The sequence below is a fragment of the Jatropha curcas genome, chromosome 10 (assembly GCF_041381405.1).
Source record: "Jatropha curcas cultivar XTBG-Jc1 chromosome 10, XTBG_Jcur_1.0, whole genome shotgun sequence".
In the NCBI taxonomy this organism is placed as follows: Eukaryota; Viridiplantae; Streptophyta; class Magnoliopsida; order Malpighiales; family Euphorbiaceae; genus Jatropha; species Jatropha curcas.
Window position 1 is genome coordinate 25772505 of NC_143160.1, and position 24188 is coordinate 25796692.

At 33.1% G+C, this 24188-nt stretch overlaps 2 protein-coding genes across 3 annotated transcripts; one reads left to right on the top strand and one right to left on the bottom strand.

Annotated features, from left to right (window-relative positions):
• The first annotated feature begins 7327 nt into the window (after positions 1-7327).
• On the top strand, positions 7328-20132 carry PGR7 (proton gradient regulation 7). 2 transcript variants are annotated; one of them, XM_012220693.4, is made up of 5 exons: positions 7328-7985; positions 8076-8156; positions 10421-10525; positions 10638-10787; positions 17296-17916. In XM_012220693.4, exons 1-5 carry the CDS (start codon positions 7620-7622, stop codon positions 17500-17502), a joined length of 909 nt encoding a protein of 302 aa, XP_012076083.1. In that variant the 5' UTR covers positions 7328-7619; the 3' UTR covers positions 17503-17916. The 2 variants fall into 2 exon arrangements, with proteins under 2 accessions (XP_012076083.1, XP_012076082.1); XM_012220692.4 differs by lacking the exon at positions 17296-17916 and adding an exon at positions 19739-20132 and having other exon boundaries at positions 7342-7985.
• Positions 20133-20833: 701 nt separating this feature from the next.
• On the bottom strand, positions 20834-22935 carry LOC105637279 (exocyst complex component EXO70I). The gene has a single exon (XM_012220710.4). The coding sequence runs from the start codon at positions 22793-22795 to the stop codon at positions 20873-20875; it is 1923 nt and encodes a 640-aa protein (XP_012076100.1). The 5' UTR covers positions 22796-22935; the 3' UTR covers positions 20834-20872.
• Positions 22936-24188: the final 1253 nt, after the last annotated feature.

A 24188-nucleotide genomic window follows, 5' to 3' on the forward strand; every position in this document is an offset into this window, starting at 1 on the left:
TTTAAGATATTATTCCAGTTTGATTTAAGGCAATCAATTTCCATCTCTGAAGACTGCTCATATCAGTCAAGAGTTGATGAATCCGTTTCTTTTGCGATCACAATGCTCCATTCCTTTCCTGACTCCACCTCCGAATCTCATCGATGCATTCCCGTTTCTTTTCGACCATAGACCATTCGATTTTGATTGCCATCCTCTTCGAATCACCAGCTCAAATTTTGCTTCAAGAATCCAGGAATTATCAAACCTAAAATTCTATCTCCACCAAACTGTTTCTCTATAGACGAATCATACATCACAAGTCTGTAGTTCATATCGGTGTCGTCAAGCAAGAAGTGTGACCATCACGAAAGAAGTCACACCATTTTGAGTTCACAAAAGCTTGATCAAACTTTTCTTTTATATTAAAGCTTCTTTCCCTTCGTTGTTCCCACGTAAACTCATAACCCAACCAAGGTGTTTCAACGAGACCACAGTCAGTAATCGCTTCCCTAAAGCCTTGTAACAAATACGTGGTTGTTCCGAACCTTCTTACTTTTCTTCAACTTTAAGAATATCATTAAAGTGGCCCAAACAAATCCAAGACTTATCATCCTAATAGCTAGAGCTCAAAGTAGATTCCACGAAACTCTCCTCCTATTTCATTCAGGACATCTATAATAACTAGTAAACAAACTAAACGTCACTCCACCATCACATTGCAATCAATAAAGTTATTCAAATACCACATAACATGTAGCTTCAAATCATTATTTCAAAATACACTTAATCCCCCACCCTTTCTAATCTTATCAACTGTAAAGTTATTTTGAAATCTCACTCTCTTATAAACTTCACTAATCTTATTTTCTTGTACCCAAGTCTCCAACATAAAAACAACAGCCGGCTTGTAGCTCAAGATGATATCCTTGAGCGTTCAAATCGTCCGAGGGTTGCCAATCCCTCGATAGTTCCAGCTCAATAATCTTATTTCTTCTAGTTGTCCAGCTTCACAGGACTAATCGATACAGAACTTGTTATAACTTCAGATGAATCCTTAGTGTAAGAAACATTCAAAGTTGTAGATGTATGCTTTATAGGTCTTTTTTTACCATCCTCCTTATTAGCCAAGGGTTCATTCTCATAAGTAGTAATTAATTCCCTTCTTATCATTAGATTTATAGTATCTAAATCCATCAACCATTCCTTCGCCATATCATGATACCCTTTGCCTCCTTCCTATAGAAACTCTCCCTAAACTCCTTATGCTTACTGTTTGGAGCATAGAAATTGCTACTCCCTTGTAAAACCCCCTCCCTCGCCTCCTGTCTCTCCTTCCCTTCCTCTCTCAACCACCCACTCAACAATTGTATCCCTATCCTTGTTGGAACCCAAATTCTCTCATCCCAATCAAACTGAGCTTCCTCCTTCTTTTTCATTAGCCTTATTTCATAGAAGCTGTCATTGTGTCCCAATCTACCACGTAAGAAGCAAAATATAGGTAGTTTCTCATAATAAAACTGTACAAAGAAAGCATCCCCGACTTGACTATAAGTTTCTTTCACCTCCATAATAGCTGCCATGTGTGCAAAGTAACCCGAATCCACATAAAGTTGGGATTTGAATTCACAATTATACGTGCATCATACTCCTTAAACTTGCCAATAAAGTTCCTTAACAATATCGCCATATATTCCGATATAAGTCCCCTGGGCAGGTCATGGACCTACACCCAGAAGTCAGCAAATAGCAATGGGACGTGCAATGGATCTTCACCTTTTTGCATATGATGCTAAACCAATAAATGTTTATTAAACTACAATGGAGATCCGCTCATGACCCACTTTATATCAATATCATTATAAAAACGGTATAAATACCGGTTCACACCCAGTTCAGTTATAGTGATGCCCCTAAGGGATGACATGGATCAGCAAATAGATTCCTTATAGTCGAAAATGCAACAGGGCTCATAGTGAAAAACATGCCTGCTAAGCAAAAGGCATACCCCGATTCCTGCTCAACAACTTTTATTCTAACCTAAAAGCCTTCATCTCCCTCATCGCGAATGGACAAACACAACAACTCATCCTCCATTGTATTGGCATTCAACAAGATCAATGTAAAGTTCGACAAAATCAAGAAAAATGTGCCATTAGGGTAGACAAAAAGCAAAGCGGCTAGGATTAGAGTTTTTATTAAGCCTTTTATTCAAAACATAGTTCATTTAATTAAACAGTTATTTTTGCATTTGTTTTTAGTCTAATCAATTTATATGTGTTATAATAACCTATTGTTTTAGGTTTCTTTGATTTGCTAGTAAAATATGAATTGATAAAAAAAATTTATTATATTATACATCACCTAGTAAGTAGTGTGATTGATCTTTTTCCCTCCAATTCTTAAGCTTATATTATTTACGAATAACATTTGTAAATATTATATTAGGAGATTAAATTATATGAAGGTTCCTTTTCAAAACAATTATATGAAAGGCAGATTGCTTAAAAATAATTTACATGAATAATAAAAGATATGTGAAATATATACAATTTATGGTGAAACATTAATTGTAAGTGACTTAATTAGTATGTCAATATTTATAAAGTAAATGTTAAAATTAATAATTATGATATAAATAATATAACATATTTGCCAAAAAAATTTTGTGTGTGTGTACAATTCAAAATCTAGATTCCAATTTACAGATTAAAAGATTTTGAAATTCATACTATATAGATTTTTATAATAAATTTTCTTAAAAAGTTTCTATTAGTAAATAATTTAATATTTTATCTAGAAAATTATTAACAAAAATAAACTTTCACTTAACATTAGAATGTTAACTTATGCGTTCTACGTAGATTCATGCAATTTGATAATCCAATTAAAATAAAATAGGATTAAAAAAATATAAATGAATTTAGAAAAAAATTTATAAAATATAAAAGTAGAACAGTTTGCATTATATAGAAGCAAAGTGTAAGCCTCTGAAATTACCAAGTATGAGGAGGATAATAATTATTTAGCACGATTTAAGAAGATAAAGGTGTAATGACAGCAATTATAAGAAGATAAGTTGTTTTATATTTTTAAATAATGTCTTTATTATGACAATATCTATTAGTTACATCTCATGAAGATAATGCATTAAATTAAATTAAAATTTAATCAAACTATAAAAAACCCAAGCCATAAAATAAGAAATACTTAATTTATACCAGGAGTTAGGTTGTACGGACACAGAATACGAGATACGGAACGGACGGGATATATGAAAATAAATAAACAATATTTATAATAAATAAAAAATAAAACAAAAAAATACTTAATTTTTTATTTTAATATAATTAGTTTAAATTAAAATTAAATTAAAATACATATAACCCAAACTATAAAATAAAAAATATTTAATTTTTTATTTTAATGATTACCTTGATGTATGGGTAGTCTTATATACCAAAAGTTAGGTTGTACAGATACGGGACACGAGATATAAGAACATATGAGATATGATAATAAATAATCATTTATAATAAATAATAAACATAAAATAAAAAATATTTAATTTCTTATTTCAATATAATTTAGTTAAATTCTCAAAATTATTATCACTATTGAAAAATATATATTTATCTATATAATATAAAAGCAAGATAGTTTGTTTTACATGGAAGCCAGATGTAAGTAGCACAGTTTGCCACTTGGCATTATTTTGAATTATAGAATGACTGATATTAGAATTCACGCAATTTAGCACAATTTTAAAAATTATAAAAAGATCAATTGTTCTATATTTTCAAATACTCCCTCAATCAAAATAATATCTATAAAAAGATTATCTCTAGCATTTAATTTAATACATTAATATAAATTTATTTCTTCTTATAAAACAATTAATAAGTAATCCACACACTTAAAAAGATTGTGAATAAATAATATATTACTATTAAATAAACAATATATAAGCAATTTAGAAAATATAAATTAAAACGTGTGGGATACGACAATTTTTTTAAAAAATAGGACATCCACAACAAGCTACACTAAATAAGTAATACATTAATATTTTAAATAAATAAACATTAATTTATAATAAATTATAAACATGAAATAAAATAAAAACTTAATTTCTTATATCAATGACACAAAAAATATTTAAAAATACTTCATTTTTTATTGGTAATAAAAAAATATTGGTTGATTAGCTTAGTGTATAGAGTAGTCTCATATATCAGGAGCTGAATCGCATAGAAACGAGACACGAGATACGGAACGTACGGGATATGATAATTTTTAAAAAAGATAGGATATTCACTCGCTTAAAACACACTACACTAAATAAGTAATACATTAATATTTCAAATAAATAAACAAACATTTATAATAAACATAAAATAAAAAAAATACTAAATATCTTATTTCAATGACATAAAAGCAAATTAAAAAAAAAAAACTTCATTTTTATTGGTAATAAAAAAATCTTAGTTAATTAGCTTGCTGTATGGAGTAATCTCATACACCAGGAGCTAGGTTGCACAAACACAAGACACGATATATAAGAACGTACGAAATACGATAATTTTAAAAAAAGTAGGACATCTACACGCTTAGGACACAATACACTAAATAAGTAATATATTAATATTTTAAATAAATAAAAAATCATTTATAATAAATTATAAACACAACAAATGAAAAAAAAAACACTTTATTTTTTATTTGTAATAAAAAAAACCTTGTTGATTAGTTTAGTGTATAGAGTAGTCTCATATACTAGGAGCTATGTTACATGAAAACGGAATACGATAATTTTAAAAAAATGTAGGACATCTACACGTTTAGAACATAGTACATTAAATAAGTAAAACATTAATATTTTCAATAAATAAACAATCATTTATAATAAATCATAAACATAAAATAAAAAAATATTTAATTTCTTATTTCAATGACACAGAAGCAAAGTAAAAAAAAAACACTTTATTTTTATTGGTAATAAAAAACAACTTTGGTTGATTAGCTTGATGTAAGGAGTAATCTCATATACCAAGAGTTAGGTTGTACGGACACAGGACACTAGATGCGAGAAGGTACGAATACAACTATTTTTAGAAAAGGTCGGACATCCACGCGCTTAAGACATAACACACTAAATAAGTAATACATTAATGTTTCAAATAAATAAATAATCATTTATAATAAATCACAAACATAAAATAAATAAAAAAAATACTTAATTTCTTATTTTAATGATACAAAAGCAAATTAAAAAAAAAACACTTTATTTTTATTGATAATAAAAAAAACCTTGGTTGATTAGCCTAGTGTAAGGGTTTGTCTCATATAATAAGAGCTAAGTTGCACGAACATGAGACACGAGATACAAGAACGTACATATATCACAATTTTTAAAAAGTAGGACATCCATATGCTTAGGACACACTACACTAAATAAGTAATATATTAATATTTCAAATAAATAAACAATTATTTATAATAAATCATAAACATAAAATAAAAAAATATTTAATTTCTTATTTCAATAGTTAAATTCTAAAAATTATTATCATTATTGAAAAATATATTAATAATGTGTATGCATTTTTTTATGTAGGGCATACCATGCATGACTTTTACTATTGCATACGCTATGAAAAGTTTCACATGATACTTAAGAAGACATATCTTAGCATCACAACTTTTCGGCATATCTCAGTAAGATACAATTTATCATTTTATTATATAATTTTACTATTTTTGAACGATGTTATAAAATATTATTTCATCTTATAATATTACCCCACGCATCGTGCTGATTATAAGGGGAAAAAAATTATATTTTCAGATAATATGATATAGGAGGAAAAAAACTAAATTAATATTAACAAGAAAAACTATTTTATTTGGAATAAGAAAGGAATATAAGGGAAAAGAATTTCGATAATTTTTTCTTCAAATTAGAAAGAAAATAAAAAAATATAAAAATAAATTTGTAGAGAAAAATTAATTTTACTTTTCTTTTATATCTAAAAAAAATAAGTAACAAGTTTTTCGAAAAAAATTTAGTCCCTTCTTATTTTTTTGATTATTCATTAATAAAAAAGATACAAAAATAAATGAAAAAAAATACTTCATCACGCGATACAGGAACATACGCGATACGATAATTTTTAAAAAAGTAGGAGATCCACACACTTGGGACACACTACACTAAATAAGTATAATACATTAATATTTTAAATAAATAAATAATCATTTATAATAAATCATAAACATAAAATAAAAATATTTAATTTCTTATTTCAATATAATTAGTTAAATTCTCAAAATTATTATCACTATCGAACAATATATTAATAGTGTAGGTGCATTTTTTTGATGCAGGTGATACTAGGGGTGTCAATATGGATCACGACACACGAACACGATTCGCATAACACGAGAAATAAATGAGTTAGGGTTAAAGTTAAACGAGTTCGTGTCATAGACGAGTCACCCATTTATGACACGATTATAAATGTGTTGTGTCGGGTTAGGCGAGTGACCCGTTTATTTAAGAGTAAATAGATAATTTTAGTGTTAGATATAAATACTCCAACTAAAACCTATTTAAATTTTATTGCTGTATTGCTTTTTTATTTTAATTATAAATCTTGAAGAATTTATACATTTTACGTGTGAAAGTTTATTTTTAAATATTAATGGAGTTAAATAGGTTAAGAGTTAAAATACATTAAGCGGGTTAAGTGTGTCATATATAGGTCAAGACATCCACTTAATTTATTTATTATATTAAGCGGGTTACACGAATTGTATATGGATCAATACGACCATTTAACCTGTTTATGATATTAAGTGGATTAAATATGTCGTATTCGTGTCAATCGCCTAATTTTCGTGCTGTGTTTGTGTTAAAATTATAAAAAATTATTTCATATTTAAATATTGCTCCGCACATCGCACGAATTCTAACACTAATTAAGTAGAAATTATAAGTCACAAAATGACATTTATAAAGCTTCGTTCATATAATTAGGTAGGATAAAAAGAGAAATATTTTCAACTCAAATATTTGAATTATATAATTAATTTGTTTGATTAAAAAATATTTTATTAGAAATATAATGAGATGTGATGCATATACATGATAATGTGTTAATAGTACACTAATTAATTAAAATTAAATTAATTTATTTTTGATGATATGAATTTTTATTAAATAATTGCTATCTCTAAAATCTTTATTTTTTTTAGTGGTTACGTTGGCTAGCAATTGACAAGAGTATTGATTTGTTTTTCTTTCTCATGATAAGTCAAGAGTAATTTTTATATTCATTGATTGGATTCATAGACGACGATAGACCTAATCTAGGTAAATTTTTGATATAGACAAGTTTTTCCGGAAAACAAAAACATGTTTGGTAGATTACAAATATTAAAAATTTCGAATTTCTCCAAATAAATTAGTCTAAAGATAATTTTCGTTTTTTTGCCCCCCTAAATCTGTTCTTTTCCTTGTTGGATTATTGCATCTCATTGTCACGCTGTCAGTATCTGCATCCTATCTTCTCTTCAATCATTTCCGCTCTTTAAATTGAAATTCAGTTTAGTACCGAAATTTCTCTTTAATCTTTTCAATGCATCTTCAAACCCAATCTCTCACTGCTAACTTTTCTCTTCTTCAACTCACTCTCACAAAACCCACGGCCAAACTCCAATTCACTCTTCCAAAGCGCCAATTCTCGGTAAAATGCTCTGTTTCCACTGTCTCAGACCCTGCCCATGTGGGTTTCTCCTCCAATGACAAGCCGTCTCCTGCCGAGGTTTCAAGAACCATCATGGAGTTGTCTTCAGTTGGGACTCTTTCTACTTTGACTAACGACACTTGGCCACTCGGTGTTGGTGTTCGCTTTGCCGTTGACGATGATGGGACTCCGGTTTTGTGCTTGAGTGACTCTCGTAACCACATCTCTGTTGACAAGAGGTCTAGCCTTCACGTTCAGGTATTGAAAGCTATTTTGGTTACTTGTTTTAGTAAAATCCTTAGAAACTGTAATTAGTTCGTAGGTTAATCTGAATTTGGTATGGATCAGTTGGAACAGTGTGGAATGCGGACTCCGCAGTGTACAATTCAAGGTAGCCTCCACAAGCCAGAGGACAAGAAGGTTTTGAAGGTAACTTAAGAATGCTCTCTGATATATATATATATATATATATATATATATATATATATATATTGGCAATTACTTTGATTTTTATTGCATATTGAAATTCAATGGTTGTCTTCTTATTTTATAAAGACAGTAAAGCATTCTTGTGGAAGTTCTGTTATGATTAACTGGAGACTAATGCATCTCTTGAATCATGCCAATCAATGTTTGTGTTGAATCAGGCATTGAATATGGCATTTTTATTATGATTAACTGGAGAATAATGCATCTGGTGATTCGTGCCAATCAATGTATTCTTTCACAAATTTAAATTCCTATTCGTTTATCCAATCAATTGCTGCCACGAGTGAAAGCTAACAACTTTATTCCGCATATTGAAATTTCGAAAAAAAACTAATTTGGGTTTCAAATGTAAATAATTTTTTTTTTCTATATTGGAACCACTTTAGTTTTTTGATCATCTGGTTTGTTATCTCATATATCCAGTACATGTATCCTCCATGTGGTTCGGTGTATGATTCCATACATTGAAGGGTTTGAGTTGTGTGAACAGCATTTTTGCAAAAGTATAAGGGGAAAACTGCTGACAATAGATGACCCTCCCGTGACTCTCACAACGAGAGGATCCATCTACACTAGGGGCACCCTTTTTATTTTATATATTAACATTGATAAATTATAGAAAAAATAGAGGTCTAACAATAAGATTTTAACAAATTGTTCTTTGGTGAGTTAAGTGAAATTAACTGGAATAAGATGTGCTCAATGGTTTAGTTCACTTCACTTTACTTTCCGAATTCAAATATGATATTTTAGCTCTTTACTTTCTATTTTCTTCTGATGCATCTCGTGAGGACTGGGTGCTAATTTTTGAAAATGTAGGGACTTGACTGTGAAGTACGCTAAACCTCAAGAGAGTTCTAGAAACTTTCCAATTAAAGAAATGCTTTCAAAAGAATACATAGAAAAAAAATTGGTGCTTTATACCTAATCTTGCCTTTATATTAATCATTAGGTCTACATTCTTTTCCACTCTAACATTTATGTGCAAGTTAGATCTAATGTGAGAAGGTACAGGTTGAGGAACCATCCTACCAATGCTCTTATCGCGGGAAATTCTAAATGGTTGATGATATTAAATTTTAGATTAAATGGAAAAGGAGAATTTAGGTTTGGGAAATTGAATTAGGTCTCATTGAAGTGGGAAGGAAAGAAGTTGAAGATTCTGAGGACTCTAAACAGTACCAAGGTACTGTAGCAACAGAAGAAATGATCGCAGCAGCAACCGAGAGGAGGAAGAAGAAGAAGAGAGAGAGAGACAAGAGGAAAAGGAGGCACCTAGTCTTTTCAAATAGAAGTTTTATAATTCAATTATCAAGAACATAAGAAATATAGCTGTCACATAGGCATCTATAGACTTAATATTGAATCCTATTCCTTTTAGGCTTAGAATCCCATAGTAGAAAAGGACTTGCATGGAGCTAATAACCTATTGGTTTTGGGATTAGGAATCCCATGTGAAGAAAGTTCTAATCCAATAGCAAACATGATAGTAAGCAAAAAACTTCCTAAGAATGCTTAATGGAAAGTCCTAACTGTTGCTAAACTCTCAAATTCCCAATTAGAAATTTTATAGCAAGAAGCATGGATTTCATAATTAATAATTAAATAATGATTAAGAATTAAATAAAATGGCTTCCTTGATTTCATTGTAATACTTCATATACAGGCAGCATTGACAGCGTGTGGTAAGTGACACACATGTTACTGTACTTTATATGTCTATAAATAAGATTTGGAGAGGCCAAGCCTCTAAGCAAGTTATTCACGTTGTTATCTTCCTCCCTCTTGATATCAAAGCCAATGTAATGAAACCTCTCAAAGTTCTATTAATAAAACCTCCAGTAGAAGATCAGATTATCCAACTGCGACCATCCATTTGGGTGTATGCTAAGAATTTGCTTCGTTGAGAATCCTGTGCGTCGAAAACTCTGGAAGGTTGGACAACAGTTCTACAGATGCTTTGGAGTCAGAGTAGATGCTTAGTTTGCTACACCGGAGGCTTTATACTTGGGCAGTAGACATGCTCACATTTGCATGATCACACACACACACACACACACACACACACACACCATATGAGCTACTAGGTTTTGTTGTTCCTCAACCTGGTTGTGCAACTTAATTCATGCCTATTTTCCTACATATGTTGCTATGATATTGTCTCTTGGCTCATTAGTCTTATTTGCATGTACTCTTTTAAAAAGTGGCGTCAATCAATGTGGAAAAAGAGGTTTGGAGAAGATGTGGACGATGAGCGCATATATAGTATCAACGTGGAGCGGGTACTTCAAATGGAAGACATAATGGAGGTGTTTGTTATTTTATTTGTTTGAGCAATTTTGTCATACTCTGTCCTGGGATGGATAGTTTGTTTGAACTTACCTTTTCCCATGATTAAATTTATGTCTGGAATTTTTTCAGGACGGTGTATGGGTCACTTCATCAGATTATAGAAATGCCAGCCCTGATCCACTTAGAGAGTTTGCAGAAGCAGTTGTTAATGAGATAAATGCCAAAAACATTGAAGATGTTCACCGGTTTTGCAATATATTCGTTGATTTGGATTTCCAGGTTTGCAATGAACCCAGCTTTTTTTCATTCTTGCTGCAATCTTCACATTTTTTGCTCAGCTATTCAGGCTTAGAAACTTGAACCCTTCATCTTATTGCTTGAAAAAAAAAAGAGTGTTGAAAGAGTATTTCGAATTTCTTTTTATGGTTCATTATTTTCAATCTCTACATCACTATATATATACACAAGATTGTTCCAATATAGGAAGAAATCTAAATAGGAATAAACCTAAATTAGGAAAGACAATAAACCTAAACTAGGAAAGACAATATTGACTTTAATTACAAAGATTTCAACACTCCCCCTCAAGTTGGTGCATAGATATTACTCATGCCCAACTTGCAAACCAAAGGATGAAACAGTTTGCTATTCAAACCCTTCGTGAAAACATCGGCTAGTTGCTCTTTTGAAGCTATATAGGAGACATTTATAAGGCCTTCAACTATCTTCTCCTTTATAAAGTGACGATCAATCTCTATGTGCTTAGTTCGATCATGCTGGACTGGATTATTCATAATACTGATGGCTGCTTTACTATCACAAAACAAGGATATATTTGTTGTTTCAACCAACTTTAACTCTTCCATTAATCTGCGCAACCATAGGAGTTCACATATTCCTTGTGCCATAGCTCTATATTCTGCTTCTGCACTGGACCTTGCAACAACAGCTTGCTTCTTGCTTCTCCATGTGACAAGGTTTCCTCCAACAAAAACACAATATCCTGAGGTTGATCTCCTATCATTAAGAGAACCAGCCCAATCCGCATCTGTATAGCCTGTTATTGTCAAATGGCCATGTTTAGAAAATAAAAGTCCTCTACCAGGAGCTGATTTTAAATATCTTAGAATCCGATGCACAGCTTCTAAGTGAGACTCCCGAGGGTCATGCATGTACTGACTCACTAAACTTACAGCATAGGCAATATCTGGTCTAGTATGGGCAAGGTAAATCAACCTCCCGACCAATCTCTGATACCTGCCAACATCAACTGAACTTCCCACTCCAGCTTGAAGCTTATGATTGGCTTCAATAGGTGATTCTGCGGGTTTACATCCCAACATACCAGTTTCTTTAAGGAGATCAAGGATGTACTTTCTTTGAGAAATAAAAATCCCTTTTTCTGATCTAGCAACTTCTATTCTAAGGAAATATCTCAACTTTCCCAAATCCTTAATCTCAAACTCCCTAGCTAACAAATTTCTCAAGTGAGTCATTTCTTCTTCATTATTTCCAGTCATCACTATATCATCAACATAAACAATAAGCAATGTGATCTTACCTTTATGATGTTTAACGAATAAAGTATGATCAGCATCGCTCTGCATGTACCCAAAAGAAAGCATAGCTTTACTAAACCTTTCAAACCATGCCCTTGGTGATTGCTTCAGCCCATATAATGACTTCTTCAGCTTGCAAACTTTTCCTCTGGTCTTGTCATCATCAAATCCAGGAGGAATCTCCATATACACCTCTTCTTTCAAATCACCATGTAGAAAAGCGTTTTTAACATCAAACTGATGTAATTCCCAATCAAGATTGGCTGCACAAGACAACAAAATTCTAATTGTATTCATTTTGGCTACAGGGGCAAAAGTTTCCTGGTAATCAACTCCATAGGTCTGACTGAACCCTCTAGCTACCAATCTGGCCTTGTACCTCTCAATGGAACCATCTGCCTTATGTTTAACTGTGAACACCCATTTACATCCAACTGGCTTCTTTCCTGATGGAGGAGTTACAAGATCCCATGTCTCGTTTTTTGCCAAAGCTCTCATCTCCTCAACCATTGCAGCCTTCCATTTTGAGTCCTGTAATGCCTCTTGCCAATCCTGCGGTATAGAAACAGAAGAAACAGACAAAACAAAGGCTCTATAGGAAGGGGACAGAGCATTATAGGAGATGAAATGGGAGATGGGATGTTTAGTGCATGTTCTAACTCCTTTTCTAAGAGTAATAGGAATATCAAGGTCATTGTCAGAAGTGCTGGAATCAAGATTAGGATCAGAATCATCAGGAATTAAAGAAAACTCACCAAGTTCTTGTTCGGCTGTATTTTTCAGAGCCTGAAATTGGAGAAGACGGTTGATCAGAGGTCTCATGCTCCATGGTTGTATCTGTATTAGTCCGTCGTGTGTAGGTTTTCAAATCAGGTCTATTCAATCTTTCTAGAGGTTTGGGCTGTTCTCTCCTACTATCTATGTCTACAGGAAACTCCCCCTGGAAAGGAACGTCATTCATCACCTCTTCCATCTGATATTTCTCCCCCTGAAGAGGTGATTGGGAAGGAAAATAAGACTCAAATTCCCGAAAGGTAACATCCATACTCACAAAATATTTTCTAGAAGGAGGATGATAACACTTGTATCCTTTTTGAGTAGCAGAGTAACCAACAAACACATACTTCAAGGCTCTAGCATCTAATTTGCTTAGACCATTCTGATGAACAAAACAAACACAACCAAAGACTTTAGGAGGTACAATATAAGAGTTTTTTCCTTGAAGAACCTCTAATGGAGTTTTAAAATTTAAAGGACGAAGAGGCATTCGATTGATAAGGTAAGCAGCAGCCAAAATAGCATCCCCCCAATATGGTTTGGGAAGATTCATAGTGAACATAAGAGACCTAGCTACTTCCAGTAAATGCCTATTTTTCCTTTCCGCGACTCCATTTTGAGCACTAGTATTGACACAACTAGTTTGATGTATAATACCATTAGAATCTAAATAGGTACGAAAAACTGCATTCATGTATTCAGTACCATTATCAGTTCTTAGGATTTTAACATGCGCATCAAACTGAGTACAAATCATTCTATGGAAGTTCTGAAAACACGAAAAAACTTCATTTTTTGTTTTCATCAAATAAACCCAAGTTAATCTAGTACAACAATCAATAAAGGTCACAAACCACCTATAACCAGAAAGAGAGACAGTTTTAGTAGGACCCCATACATCAGAATGAATAGTAGCAAAAGGAATCAAGCTTTTATTATTAATTTGAGAATAAGAATGCCTGGTGTGTTTGGCAAGTTCACAAGCATCACATACTAATGAATCGAAATCACACTTAGCAAATAAATTGGGAAATAAACGTCCTAAAACAGAAAAAGAGGGATGTCCTAATCTCCTATGCCATTGAATAACTTCATGGGAAGGATTTCTAGAAGTTCCTAACAAAGCTTGACCGGTACCCGAATTTGAAAAACGACAAACGTCATCCAACAGATACAGTCCATCGCGCAAGCTACCACTGCCAATCGTTCTCCCCGTGTTCAGTTCCTGAAATATACAATGAGTAGGGTAAAAGGTTACTTTGCAATTAAGCGCTTTTGTGATTAAGCTAACAGATAACAGATTAATAGGGAATCTAGGGACATGAAGAACAGAGGAGAGTTTAATATTGGAAGTACAGTTAATAGAACCTGTGCCAGCAATGGGTACTAAGGAGCCATCCGCAATGCGAATTTTTTCTGTGCCTTGATACTTAGAATATGTGAGGAAATGTTTTATAGAGCCTGTTGTATGTTTATTTGCTCCTGAATCTATAACCCAAGAGGGTTTTGCAATTTTTGCAAGAAAGGTAAGAAAAGCATTACCTGAATTAACAAAATTAGAAGCTGCAGTCTGAGTTGAGGAAGAATCAAGCTGTGACAACAATCGTCTCAGGGACTGAATTTCCTTATCAGAAAAGCTACCAGTAGTAGATGTTTCCTCACATAAAGCTCCGCCATCAGATATGTGTGCCTGCAGTCTAGAAGAACTGACCCGCTTTCCTCCATGCCCTTTAGTTGGGCGTCCATGTAATTTCCAGCAGAACTCCTTAGTGTGCCTGTTCTTACCACAATAGTCACAAAATAATTGATCTCTGTCTGAAGAACCGTTCTTGGCAGCCTGTATATGTTCACTTGCAGAATTAGCAATCAACCCTGCTTTGTCAATTGTAGATCTGTGAACCATTGCATTCCTCCGAGTCTCCTCTTGCTGTACAAAAGAATATGCTTGTCGCAAGGATGGAAACGGATCTCGTCCAAGAACTTGGACTCGAATTTGATCATACTCGTTGTTTAGGCCAGCCAGAAAATCATACACACGTTCTACTTCAATCAACTTTTGAATTTGAGTCGCATCATCAGTACATTTGGCTTGAAAATCTTGGTAATAATCCAGTTCTTGCCATAACCCACTAAGTTCAGCAAAATACTGAGCGATAGTCAGATCTCCCTGTTTGGTTTCATGAACTTTCTGTCGCAATTCATACCTCTGAGCATAGTTTCCAGTTTGCGAATACGTCTGTGAAGCGGCATCCCATATCTTCTTAGCTGTATCAAGAAGCAAATAGCCTCGGGAAATAGTTGGTTGCATGGAATTTATTAACCAAGACATAATAAGAGAATTCTCGGATTTCCATTTGTTAAAGCCTGGATCTGTCGAAATTGGTTTAGTTGCGCCACCATCAAGGTATCCCTGCAAACCTCTTGCTTCAATGAATAATAAGCAAGATCGAGACCAAGCCAGGTAGTTTGTTCCATCTAACTTCACCGGACTAATCTGAAGAGAGGGGCTCTCTGAGTGAAAACCCATATCTACCTTTCTTCCGTCAGCCATATTGTCAGAAAAAAAAATTTTTAAGCGGCAGTGGCGAAGAACTAGCAGCGGCAGAAATAAACCAAAAAAAAGAAAAAATTGCAAAAAAGCAAAACTGGTGCTGAAGAACCAGCAAGGGAAGAACGTCACAACAAATCGAGGCCGTCGGAACAAGAAACGTTGACGGAGCTTGCCGGAAACAGCCGCACGCGCCGGCGCGTGAAGAATGGCCGAAAACTTCTGGCGGCGCGTGTGCACACGTGCGTGGTCGGACGGCGACGCGGCTTGGACGGAGGGCCAATTGGCGGTCCCTCTTCCTTCTGAGCTGGGTGGTGACGGCCAACTCCTAACTCCGGCGGCACTGTGTATATCTCAGCCCTGTTTCAAACCGAAACCGTTGCCGAAAAATTCACGGCAATGGCTCTGATACCATGTTGAAAGAGTATTTCGAATTTCTTTTTATGGTTCATTATTTTCAATCTCTACATCACTATATATATACACAAGATTGTTCCAATATAGGAAGAAATCTAAATAGGAATAAACCTAAATTAGGAAAGACAATAAACCTAAACTAGGAAAGACAATATTGACTTTAATTACAAAGATTTCAACAAAGAGCATTTATCTTTCTTCTTTTTTCCATTTGGAATGATGTCAAAAAAATTCCAGGTTCTGTTGGATATAACAGAAGATAAAGCAAAGATTACTGCCTTTAGAATTATGGGGCAATATGAAGAACTTCTAAATTTTGGGGTGCCATGATTATGCTTATGTTTATGTATGTGACATGTAAGAGTGACAAGTAAAAGTAATTAAATATGAGTTAAAAGATGGAATGAATAACATATGCAAGATATTAAGTTAATAACTGGGGAAAACAGAGAAATAATTGCTTCTCATGTTTTGTCTGCTGTTGTTAGGCGCTTATTGAATTACTTGTAGAGAGGTGGAAAATAATGCAACAGCAGGCTTAAATTTTGTCGTGTAAGAGCTGAAACATTGTGAAATGGCTTTGAGTTAAGATCATGGCCGTGATTCCCACCATTGTTTTTATACAAGGCTTGAGTGTCCATAAACTAATTTGTTATAGGGATGTGATTAAAACTGAATATCCATTTTGAGTTGAGTTGGTATATTGTGTAGCTGCCATCTAAATTTTGGTTACTTAAATTATCATTTGAATGTATAATTAATGATTTCTATAAGATTAACAATTAAATTTTAAATATCATATTAAATATAAGAGATACTTAAATATTATTATGTTTATTCAAAAAAGTACTATATATAAGTTTGTAAAAACTATATTTTATTGAAAATTGGTATATAGATAAATATATTTATAGGCAAATTCAAGTAATATGCGAGTAGGGTTGATGAAATTTTGGGTATGGAGTGGGCAATTTTCATCGTTATGGTAAGTGGTACTTTGAAGCCAATGGCCAAAGAACTTGACCTCGGATAAGTTCATTAGAGACTAGAAGCGTAGAGCTTAATAACCAGATCAAGGTCAGGATCAATTTTCTTTTATCTCTGCTGGGTTCCTCTCTGTCAGTATTGTGTCTTCAAAGCTTTTCTTGAATAATTACTTTACGTAGAAAAAAAAAATTGTAAAAAAATGTGTCAGTTTGCTCTATATTGTAAGAGGCAAGTGTATTCTAGTGTAAGTTTTAAGGGTATTTCCAAATGCAATTTTCTTTAATCTCCATTGGGTTTCTATCTTAAAAATAGTATCTCCAGATCTTTTTTTGAATATTTACTTAACATAGAAAAAAAATTACCAAACATGTCAATTTGCTTTATATTGTGCGATGCAAATGTATTCTAGTATAATTTTTAGTGGTATTTTAGTCATTCTCTAATTTAATTACAACCCTACTGTGAATTTGTGTATGATACATGCCTAAACTTATTGCAGGTTACGACTTCCAAAATCTTCTCTTTTTTCGATTTCTCTGTATTACAAGCTCATCGCATAAAAAAATGCAGTTCCCTCTTATTTCTTTTTTTTTTCTTTTATCTACCAATTAATCGATGTAAAGAACATGTAGTTATTAAAGGCGCGTCTTACTTGAGGCTCAAGGTGCTTGCACCAAATGTCTGTCAGGCGATCGCCTCTGGGTAGAGGTGCGTGCCTTTTTTGCTCTTTTTTTTTGCACCTTGCGCAAGAAAGGCACGCCTTTATATTTTTTTCCTCCGAACAGGTCACCTAGGATTTTTTTTCATTATAAAAGTTGTCCAGTTAGCATCTGTTTATATAAAATAAATAAATAAAATAAATAGAATGCAACATAAACACCAGTGATATGCTCTACGACCTAGCCATCACTCCATCTAGCGGTCACTTCCTGCAATCCAGCTTCTAGCCAGCAGCCATTCAGATATGTTTCTGTTAATTTTTCTTCCTATATTTGCTTTCTATTTTCTTTTTTTCTTCTTTTTTTTCTTTTACATGTTCTTGATTCTACTCCCTATTAAGTTCTGTCTAAACTCCAATATCTTAAAATATAAGTTGTTATGCTGCTGGTTTTGTTTCTGATTTGTGTGTGTTTCTTTTATCATGTTTGTTTTTTATTTTATTTCCCTGGTAACTTAAAATATGATTTTCATGTGTTCTATTATTATTATTATTATTATTTTTTAAATTTTTGCACCTCACCTTGCTTGGGTGCACACTTCCACCTAGAGGCTAGTGCCTCAGTTCCAACAGCCTTTTGCGTCTATTGTGCGTTTAATTACTATGGATGAATATGTGATGCAAGGTCAATTTTTCTGGGGAGTGCAATCCAGGAGTGGTTGTAGGTAGGTAACTTAGGTCTCAAAGGGTGGACATATTTGCAATAGAGAAGAAAATTATTACGGAGGTGGTTACAGCCTCCATGGAGGAGGACCATTTGAAGACACTTGACAAGCCTGAACTGGGTGGATCATCTAATAGAAGATCTACCTATTGCTGATAATATCGAAGCTTGGAAGAAGTGGTTCATGGAAGATGACCTCCTACTGAAATTGGGAGAACTTTGGGTGATTTCTGTGGGATTCTTACCAATCATTATGATACTGTGAGAGAGCTTCAGGACTATGTTGAGTTTATATTTTCATGTGAGTTGCCTATCCATAAGTTATTATTGAGTATTGATGGGGCTTGTTCAATGAGGAAGAATTTTCTTGAGGCACTACAAAGAAATGAAGCAAGCATTTGAAGAGAAGAAAGTAATGTTTCCCATCACTAATGATGTAAAGAAGATGCAGGGAAGATGAATCAGAAGTAATTCAATGTTTTCCTGCAGGTCCGAGGTGATCCATACTTAATTATCAGGAAGTTCTTCCAACATCATTGTCATGGTAGTTGTTGCTAAAGGGACCTCATTGAGGAAGCTGCAACATTGGTGAGTACTGTACAGGGAGGTTGAAATGGCGAAGGGCAAGGAGGTAGTCAAGATAATACCAAAAGCCTAGAAGAATGCTTACCATGGTGGGCAGGAAGGGAGGTTTCTAGATCCCTCCGTGCTAGTCCACAAGCCAAAGTATAAGGTAGCCTTATGTAGAACATTCTAGAACAACCACTCTTCGTCGCAAGTAAAGGAGTTGGAATGGATCAATATGCATCACATGTTAAGGAGGTGGAGCTATGTAATAATAGCCGTAGGATCAAATGAATCTCCACCGTCTATTGAGGAGGTGAAATACCTGTAAATACCCATGGTTGGTAGAACTTAGGAGCATACAGAAAAATACGAGCATTGGTAGGCCTATCATGTTTGACATTCTTTCATTTCCTTGAGACTCCTCCTTGAGCTTATCTTATTTATCCTTTCTTGTTTCACAAGATAATTCTTGTGAATATTGCCTCTGAAACAAAAAATCAGATGCAGAAAGGGCCTTAAATTTTTGTGTAAATTCCTCTCTATTGTCTAATTGAGCCAGAGTTTTATCAGCTCTTAGTGGTTCAGGATCTCTACCTGTTTTCTTGCATCCCACAGCTAATGCGCCCTAAGGAAAATCTTTAACTTTTGCAGTCTAAATGATATCACTCTCTCCTTAAAGGACAAAATGTGAGGCTCTATCAAAACCACTTGAAGCCATGGAATAACTGAGATCGATTGTTTGAAGGCACCTGAGAAGCCAATTTTTCATTAAGAGTAAAATGGACATTGTTTCTATTTGATGGAATTAAAATATGGGAATTACTAAATTAATTTTTGAAGTCACTGGTTCTCTTCTTTTTTTCCTTTTCTGTTCTTTCCATCTTTAGATCTTTTTTCCCTAAGCACTAAGCAGCTAAGCTACTTAAAACATTAAAAAAGAAAGGAAAATTATATATAAGTGATGTGTCCTTACAGTTCATATGAAAAATGTAGGTTACGGAAGCGAAGATGATATGGGTTGATAGGCTGGGTTTCGACATGCGACTCTACTGCCCTCAGAAAGGTGTTTTTGATGTCCGAATTCCTTTCCCAAGAGAAGTGACTGATGTAAAGGGTGCAAAGTCCTCATTCAATGGTATGTCACAACTTGCTTGGGAAGTGGAAAAAAACTATAATATGCCTGATTTTAAGAGGGTGAAACAGTTGAAAAGGATAACATATAGGGGATTGTAAAATAGGATTTTTGTCTCAGGAGTTTTTTGTGAAATAATGTGTTAGGAGTGAGATGGAAATAATTTCTTCTTCAGACAAACAAATCTGATGCTTTTGTGGGTTTAATTTTTCTCACATGCGGTTTAATGATTGAGTTCTAATGAGCTTACTATAATCTCAATTTCTAGTTCTTTATTTTGTTCATTGGATGATCTACTCAGCATAAAAGTATTAGTTTCTGTGGGCTTCTCTAAGCTACTAAACAAGGAATTGGTGGTGCTTGTACTTGTTCAACGTAAAGATTCTTCTATACATTGATTCTTTTATACTAGACATTTTTACAGTATGTTGTAATTAAGAATTACAATAATTAGTTGTAAATAAGAATTGCCATAAATTAAACATATTGATCTTATGTTTGAAGTAAAATGGTAAATATCATATATTACTGTTTAAAATGATATATCACTTAAAACGTATTTTAGATTTTCTTAAACAATAAATAAATGCAAGTTAGTTTTTTATTTTATACTATTAATAAAGCTATAAACAAGTTGAGCCAAGTTGAGCTCTGGTGAGCTCGAGCTCAGTTTATAGTTAGAAAAAAAAAAAATTTGCTCCTTTACGTGCTCGAGTTCAACTTGTTTATTATGAGGCTATTAAGCAGGCTTAAGTTTGGCTCATTAAGCTTATTGAACAAACTTGAATAAGCCTTTTCCGAGCCGAATCTCAAGCAGCTCACAAGCGGCTTGAATCATTTATAGTCCTAACTATTAGGGTATTATAATACTCAGATTTAGATCAAGTCATTGTTTCATTAAAGTTAAGGAATTAATTCTAGAAATCATCTTTAATTTGCATAATTCGTATAACTAATTTTGGTTAAAAGAACATTTGAAATTAATTACAAAAAAGTCATACAGCCATAAGAGTCAGTTGATGAAAGTTATAAGCAGTATTCTCTACATGTTTCACTTGATGTATCCACTCTCTTTGTTTGTTGCTGCTACACATTCTTATCTTTGGCTGAAACAGAGAGCTCAGCATACTGTCCAAACCTTGTGCTGTATATTTCACATCTTCTTGTGCCAAATGGCTATAATTCTGCAAATAGCATCTATACACAGGCACGAAGGCCTCTACGGCCACTCTACACATCTTTAACCTCAACTTGTCATTAGGTACAACCCAATTGCACTGCTTCTCATACATTCCATCCAATGCTTCATTGAATTCCTTTAGGCTCTTCTTCACAGTCAAAGAATCATTACTTGTGTAATCATCTTCTTGGCCTTGGCTGAGAAGAGCAAGTATCTTTCCCCAAGTGTCTTTCAAGTGAAGTGTCATATAATAGTCTTTATACTGCTCGTGACCTCTCACCCAGGACTCACCCATCAAATCTCCAACTTTTGTACCTTTCAAGTTACTGAAATGGCAATGGTTATTCATCATGAAAAGGTATGAAAGTGCCATATCCTCGTATCCCTTTGACAATGTGTCCAAGTGTAATCCAATTTCTTTTATTATGCAATGTATCTGGTTCATGATAAGTGTTTCTTGATATGTTTCATTTTTCCAGCTTTGATGAATTGTTAGAACCTTGATCAGTAATGGCTTGTAATTGTCGCTGAGAAGATGATTACAGTAGTCTGTTACAAAACTTGCCAGTTTAGGAACACTTCCATCTGAAGGAGAAATAGTTTGCCTTTGCAGCTTCACTTGTGATGGAAGTTCCCAGAAAATCTCACAAGCACCATAAACAACTTTCCTGATGAGATTCCTCGTCAAGTGTTGGATTTCAAAGCATTCTTCGCTGCTGAAAAGCCGGTTGAAATCTGTTCTCAAATTGTCTAAAAATGAAAAAATGTCTAACAGCTTAACTAATTTAACAGGATCTTTCTTACATTCTGTAATTCTTGTTCCAAACTCGAGGAAAGAAACGAGTCCTGATTTTGTTGCAATTTCTGCAAAACAACTCTTTCGATCAGTATCAGATCTGAAAACCTCATTGCATAGTTTGTACTCTGCTTCATAAACATTCTTCACAGCCAACTCCAAATGTTTGCACCATTGATCTATGAGACCCTCTATATCTTGGACATCATCTAATTCTGAGAGTGGATTCTCAAGGTAATTCAATTCCAGAGCTTCCAACCTTCTTCTTGCTTTCATGCTTCGAACTTCAACATAAGCTGATATGCACTTGTTAAGCCTTTTGTTCGCATTTAGTCTGCTAATAATAGCCTGAAGCTTCTCCATTGCAGCTATTGATAGAGGCATGGAGTTTTCTGCAAGAAGGCGCTTGAATTCAATTTCAAGTTTATCAAATGCAGCAGACAGAATTCCTCCGTTGTGACGAGCTTTTTCGTCAGTTACTTGCAACTTCTGTAGAATACCTAAACACATATTCACTTTCGACGCGTATAAATCATTATCTTCAAGAAACTGAAGAATACCTTCTAGCCATTGAATTGCTAACCCACAATTGGCAGCCAGAAACTTTAATGCTTGTTCTAGCTGTTTAACAACTAAGAGGTATGCGTAAAGATTTGAACATGGGCGGTCTGATAAGATTGCTTTCTCAAGCTCTTCAATGGCATTGCAGATCTTTAGAACTGCCATGGCAGGGCTGATGGCACAGTCAATTTGCTCTTTGATACCAATATTTGGTCTAGTTGCAATTCCAAGAGATTGTGGTAATCTTTGATTCATCTCCTCTAATCTTTGCTCAGTTTTTTGCAGAGCAGAGGAAATAGCTCTTGAGCTGTCTAAACTTGCCTTGAGTAACATTTTAGTAGCGATAAGTTTATCAATGGCATTCACTTCAGTTTCAGCCATTGTCAGACATGCAAGCTCTAGTCTAACTACTACTGATTCAATTATATATATATATATATATATATATATATATAGGTAAATTTTGATTTGCTTATTTCTTGTGTGTCACTCATTTTAGTTTTCTTCACCGAACTCAACAAATTCAAGTACAGAGAGATGAGTAAACCACATTCAAACCAAACCTCACTTGCAATACAAACATCTCAGACAGCCTCATCAACCACCATAAGTTACTCCTTTTGTCGTTACGGGCTTTTGGAACACTCCATTTAAAACAGAACTACATGCAAGAGTCTCTATCTACCATAACTGATCATAGCCACTCCTATTAAAGCTCTTTTTTTTTTTTTTTTCTTTTAATTCAATTGATTACTGCAATTGCCAAAAACAGCTAATTAAAGCTCTATTTATTTCTGTAAAAGAATTGTAGGAAAATATTTTTCACAATTTTCTGTTGTTTGGACCGTTTAAAAAAATAATTAAAAAAATATTTTTCTAGTGAAAGAAAAATTGAGTCATTTTTAAGGAAAATGACTTCCTATTTTCAAGAAAAGAAAATATTTTTTGGATATTGAAAAACTTATTATAACCTTATAAATTCATATTTTATTTATTTATTAATTAATCATTAGTAGCCATTATTACTCGTTACCATTTACTAGCTACCACTATAGGTCACCGGCCATCAACAGCCACCAGTACCATTCAACAACAATTTTTCATAATTTATCATATTTTTGAATTTTTCTCATTTGACAATAAAATTTTTAATACTAAATTTCTATTATTATTTATATTTTTATGGTCTTATGAGTTCAAGATTTTAATATTTTTTAACTAATTTTCAATATTGTAATCAAACAACGGAAAATAAGTCATTTGGAAAAATATTTTTCTTGAAAAATATTTTTCCTTCAAAAATTTTTTCTAAAGGTATGTTATTTCTAGAACCAAATGGAACCTAATTTTATTTCGTTGGAGTTAATTGAATTGTTTAACTTTGTCAATTTGGTTAATTAAGTCATTCATTTAATTTTTGGTAGTTTACCTAATTTGCAAAGTTAGAAAACTTAATTGGCTCAAATTGAAATTCCAATACTAAATTGATAATATAATATAGTAAGTGCAGATTTTAATTTGAGTTTTTCTTATTGTAATTAATATGAAAATTACATTAATTTTTTTAATTATGAATTTGAATAAAATTGATACTATAATTTCAAAATTGATTTATGATGGATAAAAAAAAGGGTAGGATACAATTAAAAATGAAAAAAAAATGAAAATTATTTAAAAGCAAGATAGGCACACGAAGACATAGCCTAATGGTTAATATATTTACGAACTGACAATAAATCTAGATTTGAATTCTCTTTTCCTAGTACTAAAAAAA